Source organism: Diorhabda carinulata, chromosome 3 (genome assembly GCF_026250575.1).
Source record: "Diorhabda carinulata isolate Delta chromosome 3, icDioCari1.1, whole genome shotgun sequence".
In the NCBI taxonomy this organism is placed as follows: domain Eukaryota; kingdom Metazoa; phylum Arthropoda; class Insecta; order Coleoptera; family Chrysomelidae; genus Diorhabda; species Diorhabda carinulata.
Genome location: NC_079462.1, coordinates 7,005,470 through 7,017,758, shown reverse-complemented (window position 1 = coordinate 7,017,758; position 12,289 = coordinate 7,005,470). Strand labels below are relative to the sequence as shown.

Below are 12,289 nucleotides of genomic sequence, written 5' to 3'. Positions count from 1 at the left end.
ATACGACCTTCTTCATTTGTTCTTAAAAATCTTTCTTTGGAATTCCACACTGGATTTTTCTGTTTGGTACTCTTTTGGCATTTGCTTGAAATATGGGTGATTCCATTATAACTGTGATATTCAATGTCCTGTATTGTTTTTTTGTACTAGTCATTAATTAATAATCAATTAATAAAAATTTTGTGTTAATTGAATAATTCTTAAGATATTTAAACATTATTTTTATACAATATAACTTGCCACTTAAAGAAAACTTATACTACATCACTTGAATGTCAGTACCGTGTCATGTCCATTCCTAGAATTTACCGATAAATTATTAATTTTTTTTGTCGTAACAAATGATTTAAACTAATTACCTTATAAATTCTAATGTTTATGATCAAACTGAGGAAAATTGATGCACTTGTTGTTTAATATCTTAAGTTACCATGTCAGTACCGTGGATAAATGAGTCAGTACCGTGGAACTCAAAATCCGACATTTGTGTCTTGCTCGTGATACTTTGAAGTTGTAGTAAATTCCTCTTAGAGTTTTATTTTTACAGTAAAATAGATGAATAATATGCATAAAAAAGTTAGAAAAGTTAAATTTTAAAATCTTGAAATTTTGAATACAAAAAATCACAGTTAGAACGGAATCACCCATATATAGTTTGAGAAAATAACAAATAATACCTGAATACCTGAACAGCAAAGTTTCGTTAGAATTTTCTGAGATCCACTTTAAAAATTGGTCATATTCTTTGTCATATAAGAGTATAAGATTTTATCGGTGACAGGTCTTGATTTTATTTTTCAACCTTTCCAATCTTTTTGACTTCGACATTGAAAATATACTTATTCACATAGCAACCAAAAAGCAGAGCATAATAATATCAAGGTAATGTCGAATGAAATAATAAAAATGAGTAAATGAATTTGATTTTAGAATTATTATTTGTAACAAAAAGGAGGTACTGAGTAGCTGAAAAATATATGAGATTTTTCCTTCTCCCCGTAAAACTTTTTCTTGGATTTTTATCGAATCGTTTCAATACTTTTTAAAATATAAACCGATTTCTATAGCATCATAAGTATTGTCATTTCATCAACAACGTCAACGACAAACTAAAGCCTATATCAAGCTTATGGTGAGAATATTTCACGTCAATGTCCACTCTTTTCGTACAAGAAAAAATAGTATCTTGAACTTAGAGAAAAGAATAAATCATTGTTGCCCATTTTTCACCTTACCCAATGAAACTGTTACAACTTAACGCTCCTTATTCTAATAGCCAACTCTCCCAGCATTAACATCTTGATGCGTTTTGATGTGGGCTTCTTTCATCTTTCATCGTTCAATATTTTCAAGAAAAGCTACTAACAATCAGGTACATTCTGTAAAATAATTGCCAGCAAGGACAGCCTTTTAATTCTATTTGTTGTGTTTTTATTCTATTGAATGTAAAATATTCTTAAACATTTTATTCTTAACAAATTTCCATTTTTGATTTAGAGGAATTGGAAGAGAAAACTTTTATTAATGCAACAGCTCCACGCTCTGTAATTCGCTCGCATCAATATTCCGCTATTTTATTTAGTAGATATAATAGTGAACAAATATCACAGATTTCATCTTCTCGAATTTTATTTTTGTTTAATTAAATCAAGTGAACTGAATTGGGTCACAGTATTTAAAAAACGCTGATTCGGCTTAGAAATAAAACAGCACTCACCGAACTGGTAGCATTATATTTAGGCGGAAGTAGCTCTTTTCCATCCATTATCCAAGAAATTTTAGCGGGTGGTCTTGAACCGAAAGTTTGACAGGGAATATCGTACTTTCTATCCGCAGAAAATGGATTATTGCTGATCAGAATTTCAACAGTAAGAGGTCGAACTGAAACAAGAACAAATACATTAATTCGATTGTAATTTATCACAACTATCACATTTTACATTATTATAGTTAAGTCAGTTGAATTGTAGCATTACTATTTAAGTATAAGCTACCCGTTCTTATCAAAAATTAATAATGTTTGATATTTCACTAAACCACTGTGTATCAAATTTACGCAGACGCTTCATTTGCGTTCGCATATTTGTATTATCATTTGTATTATCACGGTCACTGGCTATAGAATGAAGAAACAAAGGAAAATGAATGAAGTTATCCTCTACGACGAAAATATTTTTGCAATAATATATTTATTAAGAAAACTCGCAGTCACTGCTTATTCTAGAGAGGACAAGGGATAAGAAATAAGAACTGGAATTTTTCTGGACAAAGCCGGAGAAATTGCAGCCCTCAACATCGTTAAAAACGATATAGCTGTTTGTGTTTTAGTTTTATCCTTAGGTACTTCAACCTGGCAGCTGCAGTTATTGCTTCAGGTAAGTGCTGCAGATATATTGAACGTGTTATATTTCATCAATTTTTTCGACAAAAAATTAATTTCTTTAGAAACTTGGCAGTGGCTACAAAGCAGAAGTTACTATTGTCCCACAATAATTGATTAATGGAATAAGAAAAAGTAATGTAACAGATTGATTGGCATGTTACAATCGCAGTCGAAAAAGAGCTTCAAAAGTTAGTAGTCCTCGGGCCCTCGACCCATTTTTTTGATGATGACCAACAGCTGGAAATTGGAAAATCGCTTGTTAAGGTCAAGACCGACAACTTTTTCATTTGCAAAAAACCTCGATTTTGCGCCATTCGCCCCGTAGAGGGCGGTAAACATGTAATTTGTGCGAGTTACCGATAATTAAATACCAAATGGTTAATATTTATTTCAAACGGGAGATTATTCATTAGTATTACCTCAAAGAAATTTGTCCGACAAAAATATTGCGCCATTTTCCCTGTCCGACAGGTTAATTATGTGAGTTTACCATGCTTATATTAATGGATAACCTGCAAGCAGATTTTTTGAGAATTCGAAGGTTCATAAATGTTCATAAAAAGCATGTACTCATGTTGTCCGACGAATACCGCGCGCCATAAAGGGAGTCCGACACTTGGAACCTGCGTTTTTAACAATTTTTTTCCGATAAGTCAATACTAAAATACTCGTTCATTCAGCTTAATCACACACTTTTTAAATTTACCCAGCCAGTACAAAATATTTCTGAAAGCTTTGTGAAAGATTTCAAAAGGAATAGGTGAAAGATCCCAGAAATATTTCATGATCTTTTTCGGAAATTCTTGAGAGATCCATCAATAGTTTTTTATTGTCTAATTTTGGAATCTTTCAGAAATATTTTGTGTTTTCTGGGTAGTAATATGCATGAATAACAGAGAAGTATTGGTATTATTCTTCAATCCGTGTGCGTGAATACAGCTCGCCACGAATTCCATGCGCATGCTCATACTTGAAAGAGTGTATTTCGTGTATTTATATACTATTGAATTAGTGAGCAATTGAGCATGAATATTGTGGGACAACCAGCTTGCTCGTAGAGTTCAGTTGAGTAGTATGAAATTGCAAAATAAATAGATGCAAGCCCTCTACGGGACTAATGGCGCAAAATCGACGTTTTTCGGAAAGGAAAAAGTTGTCGGTCTTGACCGTAACAAGCGATTTACCAATTTCCAGCTTACTGGTCATCATCAAAAAAATGGGTCGATAACTGTAGTCGAAGCACGCGAAATGCTCAATATCTATATGTGAAATGAAGAACATAACCGTAATCTTCAGATCATTCAACACTGAGTTTATAACGTTTATAACTTCCTACATGCCACAAAATTACCAGATTGAATCTAATAAATTTAATTCCGTTTTATTTTCAGTGAATCAAATATTGGTTACATTATCTTGGAATATAAATAGTGCGGTTTTTGTAATGACAATTTCAATGATTATTGAGTATGTACTGAACAGATTCAACTTTTTTCAATGTTGTTCACTGCCCTCGGGAATAACGTTTATTTGATTACGAAATGAAATTTGGATAGAATATATTCATTAATTCGACTCAATTCAATGTTACAAACTATTAATTAATAATAATTTTCGTGTGATCACATTCACATAATCAATTTTTCATACAGATTTGATATGGAAAGAAACATTTTTCATATTCTGTGGAGAATAGAGAAATAAGTTCAAACATTGAAAACAATTTGTAATTTGAGCTCCTACATCGAAATTTAATGGAAAAAATATACGCAAAAGCAATTTTATATTGTTTGTTTTCAATACTTCTTCTCGGAAAATATATGAAAAAAGATATATTCACATCGATATTCAGTTTTTATAGGAATTTTCATTCTCTTACAAATTTTGTAAATGACAACATTACAAGTAAAATATTTGTGATAACAGACTTTTCTATTTTATAAAACTAAAGCTTCATCACCAAAAGTACAATTCCAATTTTCAGACAATTTTCATGCAACAATTAAATGCATAACATTTTAACGAATATATTTAATTGTATAATAAAATAGAACAAAGATAACAATTTATATGAAAACCCAAATTTGTCTATTGATCATTCCCAATATCTCACAATTTCATATACAGGGAAAAAATAATGACTCAAGCTGGATGTTTTTTATTGAAATAGTGAATACATAGGTCGGCACAAGTTAGGTAACGCTCTCGAAAAATCGGCTTAAGTCCTGCAACGGTAATAAGTCTATCAACGCTGACGAAACAGATTTTCGTACCTCATAATGTTTCTGGGCCTGCGTCATAATAACACGTGCTCATCTAATAGATGCGTTTTCAGAATAAATAGCCGTATGTGTGTACGAACATGAAATATGAAGTTATATTCACCAAAATTCAACAACAATTTCCAAACTCGCCGCTACCAAATCATTCAATAGTGTGGGAGATCAACCAGAAATTTATAAAAAGGGCTCTGTTGCGGACGGGCCGCGCTCTGGACGACCAGTGTCCGTAACAACTAACAAAAATATGGAAATAGTGGCACTGGCGTTAGTTGAGCAGTCGAACAAATCTGCAGTGCCAAACATTCGATGGATCATTTCGAAAAATGCAGTATCGAGTTTATCGTTCACGTTTCCTCTACGCATTTTACGATGATGATTTCTATTGCGTATTTGAATTAATAACTGCGTGTACTTAAACGACCAAAATCCCCGCATCTTCATTGAAGAAGAATATAACCAGATGGGGTGTATGTGAGGCAAGTTATCCATGCGGAGGCCTTGTGGATCCGTATTTTTTTGAGAGTCGAGTGACGGGCCAGAGTTATATGCAAATGCTCAAAGATTCACGTGAGCAAATGAACAACGATCCAACACTCGCGAGCATCCTTCATTTCATACAAAATGGGGCTTGACCGCAAAACGCGTTATTTGTGCGGGTGTACCTGAATGTTCATTCTGGAGAAGAGATAGGCAGTCGAGGATTCTTTGAGTAGCTCCCATTATCATGTAACCTGACACCGCGTGATTTTTACCTATGGGAAGTTCTCAAGCACCTTTTCCTACCTCCGATCTGCAATTGAAGAAGAATTTTTGGAGAGTTTGACATGCTTTGTCGGATCTGCCTCTCCATTGATAAATGTTGCCGTGAATGTATTGATCAAGATGGGCATCAATTTGAACACTTACAGTAGTCCTGCTCCGAATCCCTTTTGTTTTCTCCTTAAATGTATGTTATATGACTTATGCCGACCTCTCTATCGTGCATAAAAATTGTATAAACTCGAAATTTGATACGTGAGAACCATTCTTTTCTTTAATTTTTTTTTGTTCTTACGTTTAAACATCATCCGGAATGAATAACGTGTTTTTTTGGACGGGACTATAATAGGACATAGTTATATCAGCAAAAAATGATAAAATTGATGAAGTTGAAGAAACAAACTTTCAGCAAGTCTTGTTTCTAGTAGCCTCTGTCATTACTCTACGATAATCTCGCACGCTAAGAAGTGAAGTTTTTGAATTTCTATCCCAAATTTGGATTTGCAATGTGTGGACTGGTATTATCACTGATATTATTTCCAATGAATGGTATGAATGGCAACGTGTGCTCTTTCAACATATATATGATATGCGAAGCGAGTCACCTTTCTAGGCCCTTATATACTCTATTCAGCCTCAATCAATGAGCTACATCCTTATCTAATCTTCGTCATTCCCACTATATTCAAAAGCAAATTGCAAACTGTGACTTTCATGATCTCTAATCAATTATGGGCTAGTGGGTATTCTTCCAGTCTGCAAGTGATTCAAGGTGAGTATTCTTCTTATCATTCCACATATTTTAAAGGATTGAAATATTCGTTTTGTGAAAGACACTATTCACAAGCCTTCATCTAATAGTACGAAGAGTCAAAAATAGATTCATATTGAGTATCGTAATCTTTATTTTTGTAGTAATTCTAGAAATGGTTTGATGTGGTACATTAAACCTTTTAACAGTTTCAGCTTTCCGCGATTCTAAAATAATGAAATTATGGACATTCCCGATTTTCTTGCTGATAAAATTTTAAAGAGTATTCCTACCAAGCAAAACGTACTCATAATATAATTTGTTTGAGGGAAATAGTGAAACTAGTAGAAAATATAGAGAAAGGCGCTATTGTGCTCGGGTATCTAATACTCAAAATTATTGCAACTATTAAATTAATTATTGAAGTTTCTGTATCCACTACGAAGTTCGCGCGTCTGAAAAGATCGCGCTGGTAATCTGAACCCTGCCACAATGACAGTATTATTTTTTTATTTCTCATTATATATTTCCACAATTTTATCTACCACATATTATGAATATAAATAGAGGAGACCTATAATTTTATTTAAACAAGCTCAAAAAATAGTACTGTAGTTTGGATAATCAAGAACAATTCCAAATTTCACAGAGATAGTGGAGGGAAATTATTGAATGCCAGTTTTTCATGATGATGCACTTCCATTGAGTTTTTTCACAGGCACTGAATTTTCTATACAACACAAACGTTCAATCGCAATTACAACGGAGTGAGTTCAATTTTTCTTGAATGTTTGCCGTTCTTTCCTTACCATTTGACAAGTAGAGTTTCCAATTATATCCAGTTTATATATGATTTTTCTTCAATTCCTTATTTCTTAGAACTTTTATAAATGTTAATGCTTCTAAATCGTTTTGATTTTTTGCATGCGTTTGATAAAATTGTCGAAGCAGTTTTTCCATTCCGATTGAGGTACCTTCTAAACATGTGATTTGAACGCATCAATCGATTCTTCAGCTTCAGAAAAATATTGCATCGCAATTTATTTTTGAAATGTTTGATTAAGAAGAAAGAAATCATTGGGTGCCATACAAAGACTGTACGAAAATATTGACAACAAAGATGGAAAATATCAGTTAGCAAAGAATTGAAGGATGGCTACTTAAGTTTTGAGATAGACAATTAAAATGAGTTTGATTGAATCAATTATCGAAGTACTTTTTCCATTCGGATTGGGGTACTCCCAAAACATGTGATATGAACGCATCTACCGATTGTTATTTTTAATCTGCCAGAATAAGAATAAATCATTGGGTGTCAAATAAGGACTGTACGGCGGATGATCCATCAATTCGATGTTTTGACATACAAAACATTTTTATATGAATTAATGTGTGAGAGCTCGCATTGCTGTGGTGAAGAATTATTTGTCTCCTGTAATTGGTGTTCCTAATTTTGTCGAAAACTTCAGGCAAACTAATCGATGACCTAATACCAATGCTCCGTATCCGATAAATGTCACTTTTACAGTAGAGACGAAAACCTACATAAATTTGAAATTGACAAATTTCTGACAAAATTTGAAAGCTATTGTAGCAAGTGTAATCAAAACAATTGCTGTTTTATAACAAATAATTAGATTTTCCCAATTTTTGTATTTTTTCAGTAGAGACGGGGTATTGCTCCTCCTCCTTATTTTTATTATTGATATAAAAAAATTACAATCAATCATTTGGTATGTTGTCGTAATAATAATGACAATCAGTTGGTAAAAGTGATTTCAATTCCTGCGAGTAAAGAAACTTATCTGAATTAATATTAATTCTTCCATTGTGTAATTGTGGATAATTCACTATTTCCATTCCTTTTGGATTTATACGCGCAGATTATGGCCTGTATTCGTTATGTTTGAATTCATATAAAATTTTTTATTTAGTTTGGATCGTAACTCAATACCCTTATATCTATTACCGAAGGATTATTCATCATTTTTCTATTATACCAAATGCCATTGTTGCTTGATCATACGAGTAATTTTCAAAAACAGCATGTGTCACTAATCGGGCTTTATAGGGAAATGGTTTAAGTCTTGCTTATTCAGTCAATTGTTTGGCTAACTTTTTCAGTTTGGTTTCTATTAAATGATGGACACTGTCGCACTCAATTTGAGTGTTTGAATTGAATTGAATCAAGGGTAAAGTTTTGTCTACACAATTTTCTTCAATGTGACTAATGATTATATATGTAAAAGTTGAAGCCTTGTACCAATAGTTGACGGCATTATGATGCTCAAGTTATAAGTAGTAAAATTGTAGATAGACAAATTTTTCTGATATTAAATTGCACTGCGTTCAATGAAGGACAATTTTTTACTGCTTATTTTTATCATTAAATTTATATATCTCGAGCTTAATTTTTTTTCTCGATATGGTTCAAATAAGTTTGCTGATAGATGTTAGCGACCTCACTGTATCACAGAAATCGTTCTTTGGTCTGTATAATTTTAAATTCGAATCATTCTATACATAGAACTATGCCATCTCCTCACAGTTCTCACGAATTCTCCGTCGGAAGATTGAAACTAATGCTACAATTAAAATGAATTGAAATTTTACAATTGACTGCTTCAGAAAGTGGAAACACTGCAGAAAACCTATAATCAATTCAAGAATACTTTGAATTATGTCACTCATTCATAAAGAAAAACAACCTTGTGAAGATATTGAGTTAGGATAGATTCTTTTGGGAGTAACCTCGTATTCCAAGAATCTTCACTATTAAAACTCTATTGAAATCAGTAGCAGCTGTGTGGCCGGTATATTCTGGAATGAATCGAGTTGATCCTGATTCCTTGATTCAGAGATATAAGAGAAACGGAAGTCTGTTGGGTATTATTTTTCTGAGATTTATTAAAGAAACCATTAGTCCCGAGAAAGCTTACCTAAATTAAGTACGACTGTTCTACTTCATTATTTTAGATGAAATGCTCGAAATGCTAAGGATTTTAACAAAGTGTGAGGAAACAAAAATGATTACAGCTGAAAGTTTTTCACCAATATATCTTTAGTCTAAAGCTTAGCTTTATTAAAAATCTATTGGGATTTGAGGGGGACATTCTATTTTGAAGTATAAAGAATTTGATTCCATTTTACGAAATTTATATATCAGTAATTTTATACTTTTGATATTTAAAGAAGTTTGGGTGGATGTATTTGAAAAATAGTTATATTTGGTAAAAGTAAAAACATACAAAGAGAAATGAGTAATTTGAGCATTCAATTATTCATTTAGTGTTCTGTTCGTTCAAGTTAATTTGTACTGAAAATATGACCAACTACATCCAACCGCTCAATGTACAAACTTTTATATTGCATACTTTTCCTTGTCAGATAAATTCTGATTTTAGTTCGCAAACCTTGAGAAAAATTTTGATCCAAACTGATATAATTTGACACCCATCAATTTTTAGAAGTTCTTATGAACTTCTTCTTTCATATTAATATGATAATATAATATGAAATTATGATAAGGTCCACATTATGTGAAAACAATAAAAATAGTTTATTTTTCTACACAGGTAAGTTTTTCCACGTAATAGATTATTAATAAAACTAAGTTGAAGTTTTTCAAGTATAGATTGATATTGTTTAATATCGCACAATTAAATATTAAATCACATCAACAATCTATAAACATTCTCTCACAATAATATGAGGGCCGCTTTTTTTTTCAACCTCCGATTGCTCCGTGCAGACGCTAGGCGGGCAGAAGAAAGCGGTCATGCACTGTAGGCGACTGTGAAGCTCTCGCACTACACACTTCGCCATTGTTGACATTCCGGCATCATCCGGCGTTGTGATATAGCCACGTAAACATGTCCGCCATTATTGATGCTCCCGTCAAGTGTGAATTGCGAAGTGTGATTCGTTTTCTACGGCTGAAGGCCATAGTGCTGCAGAAATCCATCGAAAAATGAGTCGTGTGTATAGGGAAAACTCCATGTTTCAAGATCTGTTTTGTACTCTACTTAAATTTATTGGCGGCAAATCTTTTTTACTGAAAAGCTTGTCCACAGATATGACAAATATCTCAATATCTTCGGTGATTATGGCGAAAGGTAACCGTAAGTGTACCAATCTTTGGGTAATTATTGTTTTATATGAACTTGTCTTTTATTTATAGCCTATCAGAGGTTGAAAAAGAAAACGAACCTCGTATTATAATAACTCCCATTTTCATCGGTAATTTTGATGGTAATATTGCTTGGAAAAAAACAACCGGTACGAGTGCTTGAAGTTGTCTACAATTTCATTATTTCGTGCTAAAAATAGCAATACATTAAGTTTGAACCCTTGAGGGGTGTTGTTTTTTGTACAGCAGTCTGACAGCTGTTGATTCATCTTTTCCTTATCTTTTTAGGAAAATTGAAATGCCGAAAAGTTTCCATGTTTACTTCCACGTTCCACTTTAGCAATCACGTATAATTTCCAGATATTTTTGTGTGTCCCTATTCTGTGAAATAAAAACGATGTAATCTGTGAAGAATACTTTTATTCAACAATGGAACAAAAGTCAGATATATTCGTTTAGAGTTTATATATTATCAAATCATAGAATTTTTTATATTGTATTTTTTGTGAATTATAGTAAAGTCCAGAAAAAAAGGAGGTGTAGCTATAAAATAACAAAATCGAATTAACAAGTGTTACTGTGAATCATTCTGCAACGAATACACTGCCTCTAACTACTGTAAACAAATCAGTATTGCTGCAATCTTCATTATAATCGCAATTATTATTTTGTTTTGGCAAGAAAATATTGAGTATAGGCATAGATAACCAAGAAATCTCAAATGGAAATAACCATTTTTGTGTATGTATAATATATATATATATATATATATATATATATATATATATATATATATATATATATATATAATATATAAAAAAATATTCTACAGCTTTAGTATTCTCGCCTTGTACAGTCAACAAACAAAATATATAACAATATGAATTCTATTACTATATAGTTAAATTATATGGAGACGCTTTCCAATCATTTCATTGAATTGTTGAAATTGTTTTAATGTGAAAACCAGTTATACTGTCTCAACAAATCAATGAACAATGAAATAATAGAAAGGAAGATATCAACGGCATGATACATACATAATAATCTCATTGCGATTACGATTCCTTCTGATGTATATATACAGTACTGTTTGATATACTATGGTCTACTTTGTTCTATATGATTAAAATTAATTGGTTCAATCAATGGAGATATGGAGTACATTCAATTGAATATCTCTTGACATACAGTTTCACATAGTCCAATATCAATAGGAAATACTGGTACTGGAAAACCCTAAAGCAATCAGTAGATAGACATCTTGAGTGAAATAATTGCAGTAGCGTAACATGATCATACATACTTTCTCTAATTAGTGACTGAGAAATACGGGATATGTTTACTTAAGTAACTAAATTCAAGTCGAACAGATTGTTTGCTAACAGTTTCCAAAGATATTATCTACAGGATGTTTAGATATATGACCGACAACACTGAAATATGAAATAGCACTTAACAATTGATGAGAATCGAGATGGAAGCATAAACTCTCCACTTACTCACTTAGTATATTGGAAAAATCGATTGATGTTGTCTCTATACTTCTTGTGTTATTTCACATTTCGTAATCAATTTTTTTACGTAGCAAGTGAAGAATATAAACTTTCCTTGAATATAGCAGAAACAAAACATATGACTATTAGCAAAAGTACTGGAAAGCGTGGAAGAGAAAACATCACTTAAAGTGTTCAGAGACGGAATCATAAAAAAAATACGTTCGTGAATAATGACCAGCACCCTGGGGCATTCCTCATAACGTTTAGCTTTGAGAAAAACTTCACTTCAATAATAAACTGTGAAATCAAGTAGGATCACAACAACAAACAAAAAATGAGAAAGAAAAAACAGAAATGCCATCAAATGGTAAACGGTTGATCAAAAACAGCAGAAGCAACTGGAATAGAGAGTACGGGCCCCGAACCAAACACCAAACACTGGGCAGCGAGGAACAATTTCAATTAGGAGATCATCTTCCTTTCCAG

The 12,289-nt window shown here is 32.3% G+C and overlaps 1 protein-coding gene across 3 annotated transcripts in view; it reads right to left on the bottom strand.

Moving 5' to 3' along the window:
• Positions 1–12,289, bottom strand: part of LOC130891204 (nephrin-like) — a 732,788-nt gene that overhangs the window by 98,172 nt on the left and 622,327 nt on the right. For all 3 annotated transcript variants that reach the window (XM_057795810.1, XM_057795809.1, XM_057795811.1), the window contains exon 7: positions 1,718–1,881. In XM_057795810.1, coding sequence (XP_057651793.1) covers positions 1,718–1,881 — 164 coding nt within the window. The remainder of the gene's footprint in view (positions 1–1,717; positions 1,882–12,289) is intronic.